This window comes from Sceloporus undulatus, chromosome 4 (genome assembly GCF_019175285.1).
Source record: "Sceloporus undulatus isolate JIND9_A2432 ecotype Alabama chromosome 4, SceUnd_v1.1, whole genome shotgun sequence".
NCBI classification, from domain to species: domain Eukaryota; kingdom Metazoa; phylum Chordata; class Lepidosauria; order Squamata; family Phrynosomatidae; genus Sceloporus; species Sceloporus undulatus.
In genome coordinates, this window is record NC_056525.1 from 221,285,354 (window position 1) to 221,309,624 (window position 24,271).

The 24,271-nt window shown below is 39.4% G+C and overlaps 1 protein-coding gene across 10 annotated transcripts in view; it reads left to right on the forward strand.

Moving 5' to 3' along the window:
- The window catches only part of VPS13B (vacuolar protein sorting 13 homolog B), a 485,868-nt gene that overhangs the window by 56,610 nt on the left and 404,987 nt on the right, over positions 1-24,271 (forward strand). For all 10 annotated transcript variants that reach the window (XR_006103742.1, XR_006103744.1, XR_006103743.1 and 7 more), the window contains exons 7-12: positions 53-227; positions 7,685-7,941; positions 12,220-12,315; positions 12,955-13,077; positions 15,064-15,201; positions 19,631-19,718. Coding sequence is in view for 7 of the 10 variants with exons in the window: in XM_042465703.1 (XP_042321637.1) it covers positions 53-227; positions 7,685-7,941; positions 12,220-12,315; positions 12,955-13,077; positions 15,064-15,201; positions 19,631-19,718 (877 nt within the window). In the remaining 3 variants the exon portion in view is untranslated. The remainder of the gene's footprint in view (positions 1-52; positions 228-7,684; positions 7,942-12,219; positions 12,316-12,954; positions 13,078-15,063; positions 15,202-19,630; positions 19,719-24,271) is intronic.

Below are 24,271 nucleotides of genomic sequence, written 5' to 3' on the forward strand. Positions count from 1 at the left end.
TCACCTTAAACATCCTGATCTTTATTTGTTGTCTGTTTCATTGTATTTATAGATTCATACATTAGTTGAAAGTCTGAAGCTATCCATTACTGATCAACAACTGCCTATGTTTATTCGTATAATGCAGCTTGGGATATCTTTGTACTATGGAGAAATAGGCAATTTGAAAGATGGGGAAAATGAAGACCTCATTTGTCACACTAAGGATGTTTTGGGGAACATCTCAGGTAATAAAAACTGTACCCATTTATATCCCCCCTGAAGCATTAAAGGAAATTATGGTTCAGATGGAAAACTGGCCTTTACAGTGGTTCTTTGGTAATTTTTGAGGTGGACTTATGTCTGTTTAAAGATATATCTGCAAGGATTTTAAAATATCATCTTCGAGTTCATATAATGGGTAATGATTCTATCTGTAAGATTACTAAGGCAAACCACATTTCATTTTTATCTTTTATAGGCAGCTAATAATAGCATAGTGGTTTAAGGGTTGGACTGTGACTCTGGAGACCAGGATTCAATTCTTAGCTCAGTCATGAAACCCACTGGGTGACCTTGGGCATGCTTTCAGCCTCAGGGAAAGGCAAAATTCTGAACAAGTCTTGTCAAGAAAATCCCTTTATAGGTTTGCCTTAGGGTCACCATAAGTCGGAAATGACTTGAAAGCACACAGCACACGCATGAACACACACACACACACACACACACACACACACACAGTCATATTAACTTATTTTATTGAAAAGCTGATTGTGTAAGTCAATATGCATTTTTCATTATTTTAAACACCTCATTGGTGTTATATAAATATCTGAAAGATAACATAAATGATTAGTCCTAGGAGCCCTGGTGGCGCAGTGGTTAAATGCCTGCACTGCAGCCATTCACTCAAAACCACAAGGTTGCGAGTTCAAGACCAGCAAAAGGGCCCAAGCTCGACTCAGGCTTGCATCCTTCCGAGGTCGCTAAAATGAGTACCCAGACTGTTGGGGGCAAATTAGCTTACTTGCTAATTAGCTTACTTGCTGTTCACCGCTATGATCTTTGGAATAGCGGTATATAAATAAAACAAATTATTAATTATTAATTAGGATCTTCCACAATCTGTTATCATTTACTGAAAATGAGAGGTGAAATATTTAATCATGAATTTGATTATTTTTGTTAATTGTTTCCTGTAAATTAGATTTCTAAGATCAAAATCCACCTTTTACCAGTATGATGAAACATTTTTTATTTTTCTTAATTAGTGTAGTGTAGTGTGGATTAATATCTTATTGTGCCTTTTAATCTATAGCTTCTATTTAATTTATATATTTATTGCGTAGTCCAACATCTTCCCCCTTTAGTGTAATTTAGTGCTATAATATGACCCAGTTAGTTCACTAGGTTGCTGTTAATGCGTTAGCCAGAACATCATATTAATAATGCTGCAATAAATCTAACAGTTATTGGCCATGGTGATTGTGGAAAGGAATTATAACTAGATTTTCACTGTGCTCCATTTAAATGGCTGAAGCAGGGCTAGGGGAAATCTGTTCCCCAAACCTCAGAAAACCATTTCTCTGCTGGGCCAACAACAGAAAAACTTGGCTTGTTCGCTTGACTCTGTTGAAGGTACTTTTACAGTACAGTGGTACCTCGGGATACGAAATACCCAGGTTACGAATTTTTCAGGATACGAAAAAATCCCATAGGGATTTATTGTTTCGGGTTACGAAAGTTTTTTCGGGTTACGAAAAAACTCCGGCGCTATTTTAAATGGAGCCGCGGCGGAGCCGCGGCTTTTTTCCCCATTAGCGCCTATGGGTTTTCGGCTTACGAAGGCTTTTCGGGTTACGAAAGCGGCCGCGGAACGAATTATTTTCGTAACCCGAGGCACCACTGTATATGGTCCAGTTTCATGTACAGTGAACTAGACCTGATTGGAAAAGTTTTGGAATTACATTGCGGCCTTAACATGTGCCAGAAAAAGCCCTCGTGTGCCCCAGAAGAAGTAATGGGGCACACACTGCACCGTGCCGTGGGCACGAGCCCCATTACTTCTAATGAGGATCCAGCATATGCGATATTTCCCTTATGCGGAGGGGTCCGGAACGGATGTCCCGCGTAAGGGAAGGGCCCACTGTATTCTTATTTTGTCATAACTTATCTTTGGAAAGAAACCTAAAACTTGTATTGTCCAACTAGAAAAATATGAGAGGCAAAAATTACCAGTCTTATTTGGGTTTCAATTATAGAGGATGCCAAAGACCCAACTTTTGGGAGATGACATATTTTGAATTACTTTAAAAAGCCATCCCAATCTTATAAAAAGATAATAGCCTTTTTACAGCTTGTCTGACATGGTAAAGATAAGTATGCCATTCTTAGGAATAAAATATAATCACTGTAAACCCTACTCTATTTGTGAGATAATCAGCTAATTTGGGTTAATAAAATATTGTGTGTGTGAGTAATGTTTGTAGATGCATTACAAATGAAAGCGTTTATTATTACAGGAGTCATTTAATTTTTTTAAATGTAAAATTTGCAATTTCTCCTTATTAGCATCAGTGAAAGAAAGGTGAGGGCCTATGTTATTTAATACATGGATGCCAAAGGAAAATGTTATAGTTTATCACTTTTTATTACAAATGGGAAAATTTACCTTGACCAACTTGATAATGATGCTGGTGCAGATGCTAATAATAATAAAAAATAAATTACTGTTATTTCCTATTTTTTACCTGCCTCTCCATGTGTATCAAAGCAGGGGACAATGGATTAAAATGCAGCAACAAGACACATGACACAGTTAAAAACACGAACACTAATTAAAATACATAATTATAACATCTGTTAAAAACATACATGTTAAAAACAATAAATTCATAATTTAAAAGTCAAAATTTGAAAACCATCTGGATAGGTCTGCCAGAGAAGATTAGACTCTAGTGCTATTTTAGACTCAGACAGCATATTTAGCTGTCGAATCTCTTCCGGAAGGTCATTCAATCGCTTAGGTAACCTGGACCCCAACAGGAGGGACAAAAAGCTGGAATATCCAGAAGTAAAGAGACGTTGGGAATAAAGCAGAATGAGGAAGGCCCTTAGAGTTTAAAAAATGTAGAGAAGGCAACCAGAATTTCTGCATAGTCTTAAAATATTTCCTTAGAAAACCAAGGTTGTTTATGAGCTCTTGATGGTAAGGAGCTATGGTATGTTTGGGATGCTGAAAGCCCTTGATCTATCTCTTTTTCCCAAACTTGCCTATACATAGGCGCTAATGGGGAATGCGCCGCCTTACGAAATTTCCGGGTTACGAAAAAAATCCATTCAAAAAAACTGTTCTGGGTTACGAAGGTTATTTCGGGTTACGAAAAATTTTTTGGTGCTTTTCGGCGCTATTTCGCACGAAATCGCGGCTTTTCCCCATTAGCGCCTATGGCTTTTTCGCCTTACGAAGATTTTCGGGTTACGAAAGCGGCGGCGGAACGAATTAATTTCGTAACCCGGGGTACCCCTGTATTTACTTTAAGTCTTGGGTGCAGACTACAATCCTAAAATAATCTCGCTTTATACTCAGACCAAGTTACCTCCCAGCTGTAAGACTAGTAAACTATGAAAGTGTAGAGAGATGCTAGCATTCCTAATTTGCACACCACATTAAATAAACCATGGATGAAAAAACTCTAGTTTATCTAGTCCTCCTGCTTGCAGAAGGAGCCAAGTAAAAATGACCAAACATTGTGCATCAGCATGCTTGCTTAGTCACAATAAGCCAGAATTTTAGAGAAGCTTTTGAAGAATTCCATCTTATTTTAATACCTGAATTCTACCTGTGCCTGCAGTGGTTCTTTGTTTAATATTTAAATAATGTGGTGAATGCTGTGCAGAGGAGTCAACCCTTACTCTGCAAAGCCTCAGCTCCTACTCTCATGTGGTGTTTGTGACATCTATGATTTGTGTTTATGCTGGTTCAACTGCAAATAAGACACTGTGCAAAGCAGTCTCTTGTCCCATCAGTCCTAATTTGTTCAGGGAAACAGACTTTTATAAAATTGCTAAAGAGAGAAAGCGCATTCTGACTCGGATAGTAACATTTTGAATGATACTACTTACTGACCCAAGAACAAAATGCCCATCCTCTTCAGAAGAGAGATTACATAAAAACTGCTGTATTCTCAGTAGAATTTTAAAAATAGACAAAATCTGTAATAGTACTTCTTACGCTTCTAGAGTAGATGAAAAGGAAATGTAAACATGATACAAAAATAAGGGGCAGATAAGACTCCAGTATTAAAACACTAGTTAAGTCCATGTTTTAAAAATACATAAAGCTGTATGCCTAAATGTAAGATTCCTAAGATTCAGTGTTGAAGTATTCTTGTTTAAATTTCTGTGTTGAAGTTATCTTCTAACCTTCAGTGAGATTAAAAACAAATATCACATTGGAAATATATTGAAGGAAATTTTCATTTAGAATTCTTCAAGCTGTTCTGTCTTAATTCTTCTACCAGTTATGGATCCTTATAACACACTGAGGTTTCTTAAGGCATTGATTTGATAGTGCCTAAAAGCTGGAAAAAATGAAATGTAATATTTTCATGCCACTGACATTTGTCAACACCTTACAGGGGAGAAATCAGAACATAAATAGATTTCTGCTGTTGAAGAAGGTTTATTTGGCAATCATATATTTGAAATTGTTCAAGAACAGTTAATCCTTGTGTTAAGACTGTTGGCAATGCTGTCAAGCCATGGGCCAACGTTGTCAAGAAGCATGTAAAATCTGTATGCCTAAATGTAAGATTTGTGTAATGATGACTGATATCAAAAATTTTGGCGGGATACAGACGGGCAAAAAGGGGTGTGTTCATGACGTCATGAAGGTATAGCCTTCAGACGGCCCTTACCTGAATACCGCCATGAACACGCTGCCCTCACGCCCCAAGCGGGAAGAAGCAGCATTAAAAAGGTGCCGCTTTTCCCCGCTTCTTTTCTATAAGCTGCTGCACCGGTACGCCAGAATTGCTACGCCGCTAATTTAAGTTGCCCATTTAAAAGCTCCGTGTCTGCTGCGTTGCATAATGAGTCGGGGTCCTGGAACATGCGCAGTTTGCACCGAGGCTCTAATTAGAGCATCAGATGCCATGCAGATGTGGAAGCTGCAGCACAGCTGCACTCTATTTTAATGCTCGTAACCCTAACCCTAACCCTAACCCTAACCCTAACCCTAGAGCAACATGTGGCAGGGGGACAGCGGTGGCAGCGGCAACAGCTGTGGCTGTGCATTGCAGATTCAGCAAGAGTGCGGGGACCAAAGGAGAGGAGGCATCCATGATGCTGGTGACACTAGCAACGTGCAAGCGAACAAGGATACCAACACCAGCTGATCACCAGCTGGCAGGAGACCACCATTGTTCTTGGGCAGGACGGGGGGAAAAGTTTAAAGGGGCCTGGGTGCTTTAAATGTGCACATATGCTTTCTGCCGCCGGTGCTGAGCGCCGCAGCTGCGCAGCTGCGCATCCGCCAGCCGGCAAAAGAAAAAAAAGCCCCGTTTTTGGCTGCCCGTGCGGAAGCTGCCTCTCTCTTTGCGGTGTCCTGCGAGGCGGCGGTATGGAAACTGCGGGTCAGAAACGGCCCCAGGTGAGGCGTCTTCACTGCCCCCCATGTGGAAGCCCCATACAGCTTAGCCACGCCCCCGGGGCGGGCGGTCTGGAGGCTCCGTATTCAGCAGAATACACCTCCAAGACGTCTTCCCCTGCCCGTCTGTATCCCGCCACTATTAGGCATTATGTATTTTTAAAACATGGACTTAACTATTGTTTTAACACTGGAGTCTTATCTGACCCTTATTTTTGTATCATGTTTATGTTTACTTTTCATCTACTCTAGAAGTGTAACTATTACAGATTTTGTCAATTTTTAAATGGTACTGAGAATACAGCAGTTTTTATGTAATCTCTCTTCTGAAGAGGATTTAATATGAATAGTTAAAGATCATTATGTGAACAGTGACAGCAGTGTATTTCATGATGCCGAAGAGTATAGTTTCCACTCCCAAATGAATTGTTTAAGTAGGGTGTCTTGTAATACAGTGCTGACTTAATTCTGTAGTCTTTCATTATGCTGACAACTGTGTTCAGTGGAAGATCTTTTCATGGTCAGAAAATTGTCAGTGACTCAGCTGTTGTAGCTCATCTTTTATTCAGCAGTCCTTGATGCAGAAACAAATTGTTTCAAATAAGACATTTCTTTTGACACTTTTCTTTGTACAAAAAGGCCATGATCAGGTCTAGATAATTTTGCATGCAGATTTTCCATTTGAAACACCAGTCCTTCTCTGTTTTTTTTCTTCTTTGCTTTCTTTTTAGATTCCCAAACCACTTTTAAAATACTTTTTAGGTGGAGAGTGTGCGGTATCTTACATGGTAGATAAAAACCACTGCTCTCAAAACTAGTTTGTAATTCAGTTGGATGTTTACTGTGGTTAATTTACTCATAAAATTTCCCTCAGATAAATGACCCTGTTAAAAATGATATCTGAATGTACCATAAATTAGCATATTAAAGATTTTATTGTTAACTTCTAACTAATTCATGGCCACCTATCAAACACACGTCTATTTTTCCACAGGGAAGCAAAATCAGTGGCAAATCACTTTCTCCTTTTCTTGTATTACTGAAGCAACTCATTTCTTGGATAAAGTCATAGCTAAACCGTCTAGAGTAGCTGATGCAACTAGAAGGCCTCTGTAATACAGATGTATGTGTTATAGAATCTGAATAGGGATATTAATATTCCCTTTGTGTTGCCAGTAGTACATCTTTGAAGATAAACTAGAAAGTAAACAGTGACTTGCACAGCTGATAAAAGTTAGACTTCATTCTCATCACGTAAAGTATTAATATACCTATATCTAAAATTTTCTCAGTGTGCTATACAGTAAGAATGGAATTACAGTGCACCTGCTCCATATGCGGGCGCACCATACGCGGCTTCTGGTTTACATGGAAGCCAGGCAGCAATTAAATGAATGGTGCGTGCACCTGCTGCACCCATACACCGTCCCACCGTGAGCACAAGCCCCATTATACTGAATGGGGCTCGAGCATACACGTTATTCGCCTTATGCGGGGGGGGGGGGGGGGGTCTGGAACATATCCCCGCGTAAGGTAAGGCTCCACTGTAAAATGATCTGTTTATGGTTGCCTAAGTTATGCCTCCATTTCATTTAAAAAAATCATACTCATAACACCAGTAATGCTCACTTCTCTGTACAGTTGGCCCTTCATATTTGCAGACTCGGAATTCACAAATTCGGTTATTCGCGATCTGAGCCTAAGCCCTGCCCACTTCTTTCTCCCATGGGCAGGGATCACACGCTGGCTCCCCTGGCCTTTCCTCCCATGCCAGGGACAGCTGGCTACAGCTATTCCTGACATGGGAGCAGGCGTTACTTGCAAATTTTCCACATTCACGGGGGTCTTGTTCCCCTAACCCCCGCAAATGTGGAGGGCCAACTGTATATCTGTATACACATGATCTAACACTAATTGCTAACTATGCTCAGGCTGCAAGTGTTGTATCTTAACACAGAGGTTGTATTACATACACTGAATTTGTTTCTTTGTTTGTGACTAATATTGCATTATAAGCTGAGTAATTCTGTTGTTCTTGTTTCTTTATTTTTAAAGGTTCAGAAGATGAAGTGGGCAAAGATATGCAATATATTTCTCCAGAATCTTATGCTCAGCAAGATGATGATCAACAACAGGGATGGGTGTCATGGGCCTGGTCTTTTGTACCTGCTATCGTGGGTAATGATGATGATGAAGGATATTGTGTTGGCATAGATGATGGAACAACAATTAATCCGCAGAAATTACCAACAGTTAAGGATCCTATTGTTTCTATAGGATTTTATTGTACAAAGGCCACTATCACTTTCAAGGTAAACATTGCTTTTCAAACATATTTTACCTTTCTTTCCTCAGGGCTGGAAAAATAGTGATATAAAGATAGCTATAAAACACAAATAAGATCTTTTAAACAGTGTGAATGTCTACTTACATGTAAATCCCCTTTTATTTTAATTTAATAAAATATTATATTTAAAATAAAAAATATGAAAAAGAAAATGGATTTGAAAAAGCGAATGAAGTATGGTATTCCAACTGTTGTCCATGGCCTGAATGACCTTGAGACAAGTACTGTCTCTTATATTCTGTTTTATATTTTAAGCATCAAGTGCGCAGGGGAATTTTGAGTATCATATTGAGCTCCTTTAAAGAAAGACAAGATATAAATAAAATACATATTTAAGTAAAACTAGGAAAAAAATTAGTTGTTGTGTACCTTCAAGTCATTTCCAACTTATGGCAATCCTAAGGGAACCCTATCACATGGTGTACTTGACAAGATTTCTTCTGGAGTAGATTGCCTTTGCTTTCCTCTGTGGCTGAGAGAATGTGTTTTGCCCAAGGTCACCCGGTGAGTTTGCATTGCTGAGTAGGATTCTAACACTGGTCTCCAGAGTCATAATCCAGTGCTTAAACCACTATACCGCCATGCCTCTATCTTGGGACAGTCATTAATCAAAATGACTAAAATTTGGAAAAGTAGCTATGAAGGAATGAGATGAGATTCTTGTGTAAAAACATATAAATAATAATAATAATAATAATAATAATAATAATAATAATAATAATAGGATTTATTTATATACCGCCCAATCACTGAGAATCCAGGCGGCTTACAACAGAGGGGATAATAGACGGTTCCCTGCCCTCAGGCTTACAATCTAAAAAGACACGACACAAAAGGAGAAGGGAATGGTGAGGGGGGATCAGGTCCAGCATTCTTCTTTCCCTCTGAGGCCTGGACCCAGGCAGATGGACTCTTTTTCTTAATCGAGGCCGGGCCCAATGGCATTGGACCTGTCCTTTCACTCCCTCTAGGCCAGAAGATGACAGACCTCCGTGAATATGGAAAAACCGCAAATAACAAAAACACTGTTTTTACCTGAGAGGACACCTCTCTAAATAATAAATAAAATAAATAACAATTTTATTTATATACCGCCCTTCTATAAAACCAGGACGGTGTACAGCAGTCAAAAAATACAACAATCATATCTAGGAATGTCTAGGTCCTCCAGTGTAACTCTGTGGTCAATGTCCAACATAAATGGCCATAGAATGGCACTGGAGTAGATTTCAGTGCAACTTTTAGTTAAAGTTGACCACAGAGTTGCACTGGAGGACCTAGACAGTCCTAGAGAGAACATATCAATGAAATCCGTGAATAATCAAATCCGCAAATATCAAAGCCGCAAATATGGAGGGATGACTGTATTTCAGATTTTTATGGCAGGTTTCAAAAACTGGACATTAAATAAAGCTGGCAGGAAGAAAATCAATGGTGTGGTGGACAAGGGTAGTTAGTTTTCTGTTGCTAATTGAGTTGATACTCAGATCCGCAGATGTTCAAGTCCTATTGCCCCTAATGGCAGCGCAGCCATGTGGCTGTGCTGCCATTAGGGACAAATGCACTGAAGTCCTCCTTCCTTCCTCTCTCCGTCCTCCCTCCCCCTCTGAGGCTTCTGCCCCATGCTTGGCTTCAGAGGCTGTTGAAGTGCAGTCTAGAGCCCCATCAGCCAGAATGAGCTGGCGCCAGGGCCAGGGTTTGGGTCTATGAGCCTGAAGGTTCAACCCCAGGTGTTGGGCCTGGGGGGTGGGCTCCGAGACCCAGGCCCCAGGCCTCTCCGGCTGATGGGGGCTTCAGCCTCCACCTTCAAACCACCCCTGAAGCCAAGCCTGGGGCAGAAGCCTCAGAGGGGGAGGAGGAGGGAAGGAGGACCTTAGTGCAGTTGTCCCCAGTGGTGGTATGGCTGTGTCCACATGCTACCATTGGAGACAATGCAGGTTTGCCATCTGCAGATGCTCAAATCTGCAGATGGCAAGTCCATGGATACTGAGGTCCCACTGTACTTATTTTTTACTTCCCTCTATCCCTAGTCCCCACATAGTCAAGAAGGAGAGTGGCCTTTGTCTTCATTAAGATTTCTCCAGACCATCTTAACTGACAACAGAACTAACATCTGAGACAAAATACAGGCCTGTGACTCTAACATAGGGCTAAAACAGATGTTTGGAGCTGGCTTGGGGGCATGGCATTTGGACACACCATTCCTCTAAGCCAGACAGAGCCGGCCTGGCAATTATACGTCAACCAGCTTCTCTCCCATTTGGGGGCATGGCATTTATATTCCATTTTTCCTAAAGCCAGCTCTTCCAGGGGAAAAGCCAGCTTTTTTGGAGAAGGGGTGGCTTTTTTGTACCCCCAAAAGGAGTGGATTTTAGCCACTACTATTTGGGGTGGAATCTGGCTGGATTGGGGCTCAGCATCTGTTTGCCCTGGCCCCATTTCAGCCTGAAAGGGGAGGCTCCAAGCAGCCCCTTTTTGCCCATCTGTTTTGCCCCATAGTCACTTTTCTTCTTTATGATTTTAAACATCTTTACCTGCTGAAGAAGCCAGTTGAAAGCTTGCATGATGTATTTGGTGCATTTTATTTGGTAAAATAAAGGTATCACTATTTTGTGGATTTTGTATTTTGTTGCATTTTGCTACATGGCCAACATGGGTACACCTGAATATGTTTCCATTGCATAGTGTTCGGTTAGCCCCTCACCTTGAAATCAGAAGTGAGACAGAGAGCTATGTGTATATTGATTCCCTAGAAACTGTCCTTATACAAACTAAGAAATCACAGCTGCTTGTTCAGTTATCTTCATATTAGCATAGTGCCCCAACATGATCCTGGCCATGATTCCATCTGTCTGAGAGAACTCACTTTATTCCTTAAGTTGTCCTTGCTTCCCCATCTTCCAGCCTTTGTAATATTGTGCTTTGTTATTCCCCAAGTCACTTTTTTCACTAACATGTAGGATAAATCTGCACAAATCCTAAAGAAAAAGACACTAGCATTGAAATGCTGGTTTAATGAGAACCCAACATAGAATGCAGTGACCTTTCCATGTTTCAGGTATTATCCCCACTAGATATGGTAGTGTAAATTGTGGCCTTTGTAGAAGTAACCGGACTCCTTAAACTTACTTTGCGTTTAATATTTCTTATATATTTAGCATCATACATTAAAATAATTTTACCACATCCGGACATCTTGAATTTTATATCTTTACACTATAAATTGCTATGTATAAGAGAATTATGGTGGCACTGAGAAGGAAAACATTAGAATTCATTGTTCTGCTTGAATGCTAAGAATGTATGGAATTAATTTGTGGTTCATATTTTGGTCAAAAATAAGGTCAGGTTTCTGCATTAGCATTCTGAATAGCTGATACCATTCCAGCTAAAAAAAATCATGCCAAATTAAACGTAGCATTTTCCTAATAATGTCGAAAATTGTTCTTGCAGTGTTTGAGTTCTTTTAATCAATTAATTGCTTTTCCTCTAGAATAATTGCATACAGCTGAAGAACAGCTTTTTTATCCTGTTTAAGTTGAGGGTTTGCCTTACAGATTTTTGCTTGAAAACAGCAACCATGTGTACACACAGTTGGAAATAACTAAGTAATGAGAGTTTCTAGGGATTTTATTTTATAAGAAAGTTTAGAAGGAATTATTTTGGCAGTTGAAGATGTCAGAGCATGAAGGCTTAACTGCTGAGGCTTAACATTTTAAATGTCATCATTTTCCCCTTATTCAGTTATGTTAAACTGAAATTTACAGTGTTAATCTCTTCTTATTGTTTTATGTATTTTGACCAGAGCCTACACAAAAAAACTAGTGTTTGTTTATTAATGAAGTTCACAAGGTTTGCTTTGATACATTCATCATGTGAATTATTTCCTGTGCTGTAATAATAAACAGAGAGATATTCAGTCAAGTTCATAAACTGTGTGACACCTGTGTGTCTGTTCGTATATCTTTTCCTTTGATTGTTTGTGTAACTGAAAAACTAAAAATGTTTGAGCTTTTTAAATTGTGCCAATACATAGATTAAATTGCTATATTCAACTCCAGGTTATTATTCTCCAGTTTGGATAATGTGCTACAGCTGTTCTAGCACACCTGTTTCCTGCCCAATCATGTTCACCAATAGTAAAATTTAATTTGTCGTCATCTTTTCTGTGCAATAATGATAGCTTATATGTATTTAATACTAATGTTGATTAATGGTAAACCTTCATCATATTGTTACACAGCTCACTGAAATGCAAGCTGAAAGTAGTTATTACAGTCCACAAAAAGTAAAATCCAAAGAAATAATATGCTGGGAACAAGAAGGAACTACAGTTGAGGTAATTTTCCATTACTTCTGTACATATATTAGTTTATAGTAAATGTCTTGGCATGAGTATTTTTCATTATTTTAAAAATAATATTCATTATAACTGCCATTCATTATTTTGCACTGGCTGTTACAATAATGATTTTATATTCCCCTGTTATTGGATATTGTACAAGTGCCTTCGAGTTGCCTGCTGACTTATGGTGACCCCCTGAATTTCAGAGAGTTTTCTTAGGCAAGAAAAACTCAGAGGTAGTTTTGCCAGTTTTCTCCCTCTGAAATATAGCCTACATACTTAGCCTCTAAGATCTACTATCTAGCTACCTACCTATCAAATGGAATCTGGTGCCTTAAGGGTATTTAGGCCTTTATTGGGTGTTATATTAAGCCAAAATAAGTACTATTGGGGATTCTAGTTATACTAATGTAAGCATTAAGTATAGAATTCTCAGATCTAGTCTACATTACAGCTATTGTTCTGTTGATTCACTTAATCATAATAAGCTATAGTAATGCTGTATATGTTCATCTGTGCAACTATCATTTACCCTCAGATAGGTAAGAACATCTATAAAATTTGAATATTAGCCTTTCTGAAGTTGTTCACATTGACACAGTGTTTTTCAGCATGTTAAATTTATTCCCTTAGGTCCTCATGCATGGTGAACCTTTCTTTGATTGCCAAATAGGCTTTGTTGGTTGCCATGCGCTTTGTCTTAAAAGTATTATGGGGATTAAAGATTTTGAAGAGAATATGAACCGAAGTGATTCAGTAAGTACAAAATTATTTTACTGGATTGCAGTTAGGATAGTTGTGACTGGATAATATTTTTAGAATATTTAAAAGATACTGACTAGGAAATAAAAAAACACCTTGTGTTCAACTCATGTCTTTGAAACAGGAATTTGTAGCACTGAATGGAAAATTACCTTTGAAATTGGAGGGAGTTTTAAACTTAATTTCATTATACCATGACAGCCTAAATTTCAAAGGAAAGAGCATAACTCCCAGTTGCTCTTTGGATCCTATTCTTGATATTAGAGTAGAACAAATTTGTGGACATTTGTTTAATCCACAAAACTAACAGTGAAAAACCTCACATTAAGTGGTACATATGTAGTATATCTAACTCACATTTTTAAAAAATTAACAATATAAAAATACTATATTTAAGAATGCTTATTGCTTTAATATTATCTAGGTTTTTTTTAATGTTATTTGGCTAAGGATTTAGTTCTACTACTGTGGCTGCTACTTATTATATACGACCTGTAGTTCAATGTGGCATAATGGGGGAACATGCTTGGGTATGCAACAGTATTTTTCTCCATTCTCAGATTGAGGTGAAAATATTGTCAACATTTGTTTCTGTGAAGTAAGCATGAAAACAAATCTTATTTGTTATATGACATTTTCACTGTCTGGAGATGCCTGTAAGAATAAAGATAAAAGCACTGTATGCTGCCTTTATGTAAAAAAATATATATGTAAAAATGTTCAATGACAGGTATAGGGGCAATTTTTCATCCTTTGAAAACTTATTTCTCATTTCAATAACAACAACAACAACAACAACAACAATAATAATAATAGCTACCATCATTCTGCTTTCCCCCAGAATTGGGTCTCAAAGTGGCTTACAGTTTAAAAGAACAATACAATTAAAATAATAGAAAAGTGAACATTAAAATAGAATTAAACTATTATCGTATTAAAACACATCACTCATTGAAAGAATCAAATCCAGTTTATAAATTAATTTTAAAAGATAAACATGCTTTAAAACAGTACAGTTAAAACAGTAAAAAACAACAACCCTCCATGCCATTCTTTAAAGCCTTTCTGTTTTAAAAACCTATCTCAGTAAAAATGTCTTAGCCATCCAACAGAAGAACAACACAGAGGGGGCCACTCTGCCCTTCTTGGGAAGGGGATTACAGAGAGTAGGAGAAGCCACCAAGAAGGCTCTCTCTCATGTCCCCACCAACTGTGCTTGTGATGCTAGTGGGACTAAGAGAAGGGCCTCTCCTGATCTCAGAGAACAGGTTGGCTCATATAGGGAGATATGGTCTGCCAAATAGGCTGGACCTGAGACATATAAATGAAAAACAGCACTTTTAATTGTGCCCAGAAACAAACTGGCGGCCACTGGAGCAGTTTCAACAGGGGCATTGTGTGGTCTGTAACCTGCTCTGTAACCTGGATGCAGCTCTTTAGATTAACTTTCATTATGAAAATTTGGAACAGCTGTAGACCAAAACCACCTCAAATATGCAGAATATCAGCAATAAAGAACCTGATCAAGTATGATAGCATTCCTTGTTATCGCCTTAATTATTAGGGTTTCAGTTGACACATTGTTCTGTTGTGAAATACATTGTCTCAGAGTAAATTGAAATCACTTTGAATTTTTGGCTGGAACATGGTTGAGAACTAGCAGAATGTAAATCTCCACTGCCATAACTTCAGAGTATTGTGGAGATTATGAAAAGTCCAGGGCTGGGGGGAGAGATGTATTTAAGCACCAGTCCAGAAGTGCAGTTGTGTCATTGGGGGACTGCTTGTGTAAGTAGTCCCCAGAGATATGTAAGCCTATCAAAGGTTTATCCACTGCCATAACTGACAGTTGCACTAGCATAATGCCCTACAAGATCCTGGCCTTAACATTCCCTGCCAGTTGCCATAAAGTACACGGGACAGAATTTGTTTATATTTTTAAACTCAAACTAACTACGATTTTTATTTCTCTTATAAAAGGAGGCCTACTTTTTCCATTGTGGAGAAAATTTGAGCACAAAGGGGATGACATATCTTACCAACTCACTATTTGATTACAGAAGTCCTGAAAATAATGGAGTTCGTGCAGAATTCATTTTGGATGGAGCTGTTCATAAGGTCTTTTTTTCTCTTCCCCCACTTGATTTTGTTAGTTCAGTCTTTACATCCTATGGCTGATTTTTCCATCTTCCATGTTCAGTAGGTGTGATTATGAATTCATTATAATCTACTTTTCCTATATAATACTTTGTCATTTAATAACTTCATGTTAATGTTTGGAATTGAAAGAGTGAATTAGAGTGATGCTACAGTGGGCTGGTTGAGTTTATTTTCACTTTTCTTTAATACTCAGAGGCCATAACTAATTTAATCTGTAGTCTTCTTTCTACGTAAGGGGAAATGAGTGACTATGGCGGGGTACAGACAGCCTGCACCCGCCCCTTTCCCTAACGGATCGGGGCCTCAGCAGTGACAGCAGCAGCCCCAGAGGCTCCGATCTGCCGCTTTTACAGGCTTCGGGGAAGTGGCAAAATGCCGCTTCCTCGCAGCCTGGAAGAGGGTGTCCTTGGGGCTTCATGCCCCAAGGACACCCGACAGCTGCGGGGAAAGGGAGAAAGGGGCTGCTCGGCCGTTTAAAGGTCACGCCAGCAATACACGCGGCGGAAGGAGCCCTGAAACGGAGCTCCTTTCAGTGCTGCTGAAAGGGCGCCACAAGCGCCGTACAGCGGCGCCATGACGTGGTGCGTCCGGCACGTCAAAATGGCGGTGCCCATGTAGACAGGGCACCGCCATTTTGATGTACAGAGTACGTCCTAGGGTTAGGGAGTGTGCGAATGATGCGCGCTCCCTAACCCTAGAATCGCTGCCACCACGCCCCATTTTGGCGGTGTAGATCCTGCCTTTGTGAGCCATTTTGAAGCTTCATCTAAGATGGAATAGAATTGTAAGGAGTAGATAGATAAAATAACAAATCCTGAACAATGAATATAATGTTCAGCTGCAGTGGAGATTGAAGGTTCAAATCCCTCATTAGCTACCTTTGGTCAATGTACTCTATTATAGGAAGGATCAGATATCAGTGTGATAACTTTAAAACAGTCATAACGGCTAGTTATGCTATCCATTTTTGCGTTCAGTAAGGGCTTTATATCAAGAGTATAAAACACATAACTCTTCCCTCAGATGTAAAAAGGGAAACAGGTATAAACTAGATATATTTCTCTTTAAAACATTCAAAAGCAGTTGTCTGATTCTTTCTCATCTGACACTTTCAGGTACTTTGAAGATATGGTAGGTCCTTGGTATCCTTGGGTTTGATATCTGTGGATTTGAGCACAGAACAACCACAGATTGAAATGAAGAAATATTTAATTTTTTTAACCTGCGATGGCCAGGGTGAGAAGTAGTCCCAGGGCAACAGCAGAGGCTGTTGCACAAGACCCAGGCAAGCTAGCCCCCCCCTCCCCCACAGAAGTAAATCCAACCACAAAGCCACAGTCAGAACTTAAACCTCTTGCTCACTCTCTTTCCTACCTTCATATTACAAAGGCGCTGCCAAAATTTAAACCCCTGCCTCACTCTATTTCCCACCTTCTCACAAGGAAGCCTCTGCCAGAATGTAAACTGCCTCACTCCTTTCCTCACTTTCTCACAAGAAACTCTCTGCCAGAATTTAAACTCCTGCCTCATTTTGTTTCCCATCTTCACAGAAGGAAGCCTCTGACATAATTTAAACCCCTTTCATGCCAATACACCTTCTTGCCCAACTCCTTCTGCTGCCATTCCCTGAGGTGGATGGGTAGCAAAGGGGTTTAAAATCTGGCAGAGGCTTTGTAATGGGAAGGTTGAGAAGGTGGGAAACAGAGTCAGGAAAGGGTTTAAATCCTGGCACAACCTTGGTGACAGGAAGGTGGGAAATAGTGCAGGAGAAATACCTTTCTGGTGCCTGGATCTTGTTGCTCAGGTGATTTTAAATGTTAAATACTGACATGAGCATCCATGGTTTTTGCTGTACACAAGGGGTTCTGGAACCAACCTCCATAGATATTGAGGGCCCGCTGTATACGTTTCTTCTATACATGTACCCTTTGCACTTAATACTCAGTTGTTCCACTTTTTTATCTATTCCCAAACATAAAATTAAAAGTATGTTTAGAACAGAGGCTGTTTTGAACAGGATACCTACATCTGAGTGTCAGATTACAAACTTCCATGTAAAACATGCTAAATATTACACCTCTTTTAAACCCACAGTCTATTACATATTGGTCTGGACTGTGATTTGAAACTGGTGTTTGCTTTTTTAAAACATGAGAAGAGCCCTGCAGAACAGGATCAAGCATGAATTTAATCTAGCATACTGCTTCCTGCAAAGGTTCATGGAAGCCATAGTCTTCATTCCTTATGCCTTTCCAGCAACTGGTAGTTTACTTGTGTCCTACTGTTGAATGTATAAGTTCCATGTAGTCATCTTGATTAAATAGCTTTATTCTCTACAAATTTGTCTAGTTCTCTTTCATAGCTATTTAAACAAGTTACAATGTCGACCTCTTGTGGAAGTGAATTCCATAAATTAAGAAATACTTTTTATCAGCAGTCCTCAGGAAGATCCTGAATATTGTGAAGGAGTACTTTTATTAGCAAGCACTTTACCATTGCACAACTACTATACTGACAAATCAGGTGAATGCGACGGTCAGGAGTGCCTGTTATCAGCTTCGGCTGATACGCCAGCTGTGCCCTTTTCTGGAAGTAAGGGATCTCGAGACTGTTGTGCACGCGCTGGTAACCTCACACCTTGACTTCGGTAATGCGCTCTACATGGGGCTACCCTTGTGCCTGGTTCGGAAACTACAGCTGGTTCAAAACATGGCAGCCAGGCTTGTGTCAGGAACATCTAGAAGGGACCACATCACTCCGGTTCTGAGGTCCCTCCACTGGCTGCCTATTGGTTTCCGGGCCCAGTACAAAGTGTTGGTTATTACCTTTAAAGCCCTAAATGGCTTAGGTCCAAGCTATCTCAGAGACCGCCTCTTCCCATACAATCCTCCCCGTGCACTCCGCTCCTCTGGGAGGATCTTGTTGCAGCCTCAAAAATTGAGGCTTGCGGCGACCTCCTGGAGGGCTTTTTCTGCTGTCGCCCCCAGGCTCTGGAACGACCTGCTGGACAAGATCTGTCAATTAACATCTTTGGACAGCTTCAAAAAGGCTGTCAAGACAGATCTCTTCAGGCAGGCCTTCCCAGACTAAAATATCCCGATCTCAGGATCTCCCCCCTCCTCAGTAATGTCTCCAAAGTCCCCTTTTCTTTTCTTTAGAACTGAAGTTGCAGTGGTTTATCAGTTGGTATTATTTTGTTTAATTTATTGTTGTTCTAACTAGTTGTTGTGGTTTTAAATTAGATATGCAGTTTAATAACTTTTTAAGGGGGGGAGGGAAATATATTGTTTTAATGCTGTATGTTATTTTAATGTTGTAAACCGCCCGGATTGGTTTGCCACAGGGCGGTATATAAATAAAAAATTATTATTATATTACTATTATTATTACTCCAAGTTGATAGGTTTACTCAGTTGCCCAGCACTACTCTTGCGATGTTCTGCTTAGTCATCATGACTTCGGATACAGTTGCTATAGTTAAATTTGGGAACAGTTACACTAACTTACATTGAACCTTTATTTGAAACCTACTTACAAAGTCATTTTGTTTATCCAGTTTGGAAGAGATCCTTTTGGGCCTCTTCAGAGTTTAGTTAGGGTTTCCCCATTCTGAAGAATTTATTGTAATTATTTGACCATCTCATTGTTCATTCCTAACACCACATCATTTCTGAACAAGTTAAAATGTGCTTATCTTAGAGCAGATCGTTGTGGAACACCACTTGTTTTCCTACTTCTATTGTGAGAATTGTCTTTTTATATAATGAGGTTCCTGCTGGCTGCAGAGCGGGATGAGAAGAACTGAAAGTCCCATATTTCTAGTTAAGGCTCAATAAACTCATCTTGCTAAAGCAGCAAAGCCTTCTTTATTCTTTATTCTTTATTTATACATTTTCCTTACCTAACATTAACCTTTAAGTCTAATGGCATTATTGTAATTTGTGGTTTATTGCTTAATAAACAGGGCATAAACAGATTCCTAATGAGTCTCAATAATCTGTTTTCTAAATGTATTTCCTACAAAGTTTCATAAGCTACAAGTGTTGCCTTTGTAAGTTTGCATACAGCGGCTGGTTTACTAGGAAGTAAAAGGTCATATTGAGATACTAATTAACTAGCTCCTGTTGGTAAAAGCTGACAGAACATCTAGAAACATTACAAATGTCCTTTGTGTAGCTGGCTGTAGATATTGCATTTACTATCTGAAGGATGATTTCTTTGACTAACCTCTGTCCTTTGTTTTGATAGGTTTTACCATGTATTCATGCACAAACCCAAACAATCATATATCTCTTGCACTTAGATATATCTCTGCTAACATTGAGTTGTAATCTCAAGATTCTTTCTTAACAGAACATTAGTTTTATGTACTTTGCTTTGTTGGTAGGAGATGTACACAGAGATAACGGGAATGCAGAGGTTTGGGGCTTTCTACATGGATTATCTGTATACAATGGACAGCACCAGTGGCAAAGGTACTTCATTTCCTTGTTTGCTTTCTCTTTGAATAACAGAAACAAAGGCTTCCTCAGAGGCACTGGACAGTCCTTGACCGATTGTCCTCAGATTTACCTTTTAAAAGCCTAATTTGGAATGTGGACTGATTTGCTGGAAATTTTAAAAGGTTTAGTTTGGCCACCCACCCACTCCCTATCTTATTCTGAATTTTCCATATAAAAGATTTCATTTGTAAAGTCTAATAGATTTTGTTGTGTAGTTTGATGTAAAAGGAATTTTAAATCTACAAAACTGGATTGAAATCCACACTCAGCATAGCAATTTGGGATTATTGTGAGGACAAATTTAGGAATGAGCAAAGGAAGGCTGTGCACATCATATTGAACCTTTGAAAGAGACAAGACTTAGAATGTAAAAATGTAAGAGTGAAAACTTCATCCTGTGCCCTTTTGCTTGGAGGGTGACTTGGAATAATACATTTGGAAAGGATTTCAAAGGTCAGCTAGTCTGATCTCCTGCTGATGTAAGAAATCTGTAGCTACAGTATCCATGAAATGTGGCCATGCAGCCTCTATATATGAATTTCTAAAGAAGAAGAATCTATTATTTTCTGACATGTTATCCACTGTTAAATAGTTCATGCTGTTAGAGCTTCTTTCTTTTGTTTAGTCAAAATCATATCCCTCCTTGGATAATTTGAACCCATTAATTTGGATCCTACTTTGGAGAAATAGAAAATAATTTTGGTCAGTGACACTTACTCTTTGGCAAGTTTGCATAAGATAGCAGCCGAGTATTTTGAGCAGCCATTCCTACTCCAAACTGAATAAGCTAGAGGAACAACAATGTTATTCATTATAATTACCTTAAAGAAACCTTTGTGTTGGTTAATTGAAAACATATAATATGCAAAGAACTAAATTGGAATAACATCAGAATATTGTATACGAGCAACATTTGTACCATTGTGCTGCACCTAGGGAATAGGAAGTTCCGGACTGATACTTATAATGCAATCTCATCTATGTGTACTCAGAAGCAAGTCTCACTGTATTTGGTGGGATTTATTCTCATACGTACTGGATCACAATATCATAAAGATGGAAAGGACCAACCCCCTGCCATGCAAGAATACAAAACTAAAGCAATCCTGAGAGGTGACTGCCAACAAGTCCATCTGGTGCCATCTGGCCATGAAGAGAGAGATCCAGGCCCAGCTCCATTGGGCCTGGCCTAGATTAAGAAGCAGAGCCCTCTCCCAGTCCATCTGCCTTGGTCCAGGCCTCAGAGGGAGAGAAGAACTGCTGGACCTGATCCCCATTCCCATTCCCTTCTCCTTTTGTGTTGTGTCTTTTTAGATTGTAAGCCTGAGGGCAGGGAACCATGTAATTAAATGTAATAATAATTGTAAGCCACTCTGAGAGCCTTTGTGGCTGAAGAGCAGGGTATAAATACTCCAAATAATAATATTAATAATAATCAATACTAATAACTTCTCTTTCAAAACCTTACACTTGCATCCTGTTCAGTATTTACAATGTTGTAAGCTAGACTTAGAGCTGAAAGTGACAGCCATATAGAGGTGGCTTGATGCCACTCTTTGAGCGCTGGATGGGGCTACAGCAACTGCACGCCACGCCCCCGATCCAGTTTTCCCCCAAAATGCCGCTTCTTTTTTTAAAAATAATTTTTATTATACAAAAAACCCATATAAAACATATACAACAAATAATTATGAACCACATACAAATAATACATAAATATAACAATCAACAAGTCACATACTATAAACAGATTATCAGAAATACTATACAAACAATTCATTTTCAGCACTTCCAGTAGATCACATGACACCCTGCTTACCTAACTTAATGAATCCCCACTAAATTATAGTTACTTGTATAACCTCTGTTATAAAATATGAGAAACTCATCTTCCTTTACAGACCTTCACTTAATTAGCCTGAGTTTAACCAAAAAATCATCCATATAAGATAATTAGTAAATATAATTATATCTATTAAATCTATTATATCTAATTATTAATTTATATTAATATATTATATCTTGTAACATAATTACAACATTTTCACTCCACAATAAATGTCTAAACACTCCCACCCTTCTGATAGATTAAATTTTATCATTTCTTAGACTTGCAGTAAGAATATCCAGTCTTTTAGCCTCCCTAATCTTAACCAACCATTCCTCTTCTGGTGGTATCTGCACACTTTTCCAGTGTTGAGCATAGATAATTCTGGCCAAAGTAACCATATACAAAATTAAACAAGAGGCTTTTTTTTTTTTGCCTTAGCACTATCAAGAGAAAAGATCATATTTAACAAAAATAAACGAGGATCCATTGGAATGTTGATATGCAAAATATTTCCCCCAAAATTCCATAGCTTTAGTACACTTCCACCAAAGATGAAAATAATTACCATCATGTTTATCACATTTCCAACATTTTTTGCTCACTGTTTTATATGTTTTATTGATTTTTACAGGAGTCATGTGCCATCTAAACAGCATCTTAGTGTAATTCTCTTTATAGTTTTGACATCACAAAATGCCACTCTTTTTTTTGCTGTGGCAGTGGCTGCCTGCCATCTGGTCAGATAGGCAGCATGACACCGGCTTGGGGCATCATCAAGGCGCGCATCATCTGAAGGCCACGCCCCCACGCTGCCCCTGAAGCTGCCAGTCTGTTTCACCCCTTACTTATATTTATGAGATTGGCTTCATTGCCACGATTGCAAATGACACCTAAAATCTAACCTGAAAACTAGACAGATGAACCAACTGAAGAGATTCTATGGCACTGGTAAGCAGGTTGCTAAAGTAAAATATATCCAGACCCTTCCTGCAAGCATTATGACAAGCAGTTATGATAGGACCCCACAAGACTTCCTGCCACTGTTTGTTGCACCAAAGCTTGTTGGTGGGAGGGGGCTGGAAGTGTCACATTCCAGCATCCTGCTTTCCAGTGACGCAGAATTATTTTGATCGGGCAACTGTTTGGCTTTAAGGGGGGTTTTATGGGGCCAGATTGGGAAATGGATTCTTAACTATGCAACATCTCCCATGCCTTTAGTTTTGCAAACCCAATACGTTAACTCTGTCCTTGGTTAAAATAGCTGCTCCCTCTCCTTCTCCCCAACCCTTTCTCCATGCAGAACAGCAGTTTTGGTTGCTCACTGAAAGCTTAAAAGAAATGGGACTAACCTAACTTTCTTGGGTGTGGAATTCCACAGTTGAGGCACTACTACAGAGAAAACCTTCTCACTTGTACCCACCATTTAATTGGGGAAAATGTGCAGTTTCTGTGTGTGCACAATCGATCTTTTGTGAACTGATTTTGAGAGAGGCATAAAACATGAGCATTGAACTTAAAGTCATTATTTCAAATGTCAGCTCCATGCTGCCATTCATCACATGGTATTTTCTCCTATCACTTATGGAGGGTAAAAATGAAAATGAAACTCCCCATAAAAATTATTATTATTATTATTATTATTATTATTATTATTATTAACCTTTATTTATGAAGCGCTGTAAATTTACACAGCGCTGTACATGCAATCTTTTTAGTTACACGGTTCCCTGCCCTCAGGCTTACAATCTAAAAAGACATGACACAGAAGGAGAAGGGAGTGGTGGAGGGAAAGGGTAAGAGGTCCAGCAGTTCCTCTCAACCTCCAAGGCCTGGACCAAGGCAGATGGACTGAAGGGAGGGCTTGGCTTCAAAATGGAAGGTTAATCATTATCCAGGGAAAATACATACTCACAAGTAGGATAATACATATACAGTACATAGCAATACAGGAAATGGATCGATAAACAGCCAACAACAGAACATCAGATAGTAAGCGACAATTATGCAATGCCTGGGAAGGCTTCTCTGAATAGGATGGTTTTCAACTCCGTTTTGAAGCTGGTTAAAGAAGTGATGGCTCTTGCTTGTGGAGGAAGAAGGTTCCAGGAGTGAGGGGCAGCAAGTGAAAAGGGGCGAATCCGGGATGGGGCAGAGGAAATCCTGGGCTGAGACAGGAACCCTTGACTACCAGAACGGAGGGCCCTGGTGGGAAGGTGAGGAGAAAGAAGGTCTGATAAGTAAGGAGGGGCCAGTCCATGGAGGGCTTTGAATGTCGACAGCAGGAGCTTATACTGAATGCGGAAAGGGAGAGGGAGCCAGTGAAGGGATGCCAACACAGGAGAGATGTGGTCAGAGCGGTGGGTGGAAGTGATAATGCGTGCAGCTGAATGCTGGACAGAGATTAAAGGACGGAGGTGAGAAAAAGGAAGCCCAGCCAGGAGGACATTACAGTAATCAAGTCGTGAGATCACTAGGGCATGGACCAGGATCTTGGCAGTAGAGGCGGAGAGATATGGTTGGATTTTGGCAATATTGTACAAAAAGAATCTACAAGCCTTGGCTGTGGTCTGGATCTGAGGGATACACGACAGAGAAGAGTCAAAGATAAAACCAAGACTGCGGGCTTGCTGGACTGGTTGAATAGAAATGTTGTCCACAGAGACAGAAAAGGAGTGTTGAAGGGTGGGCTTAGGAG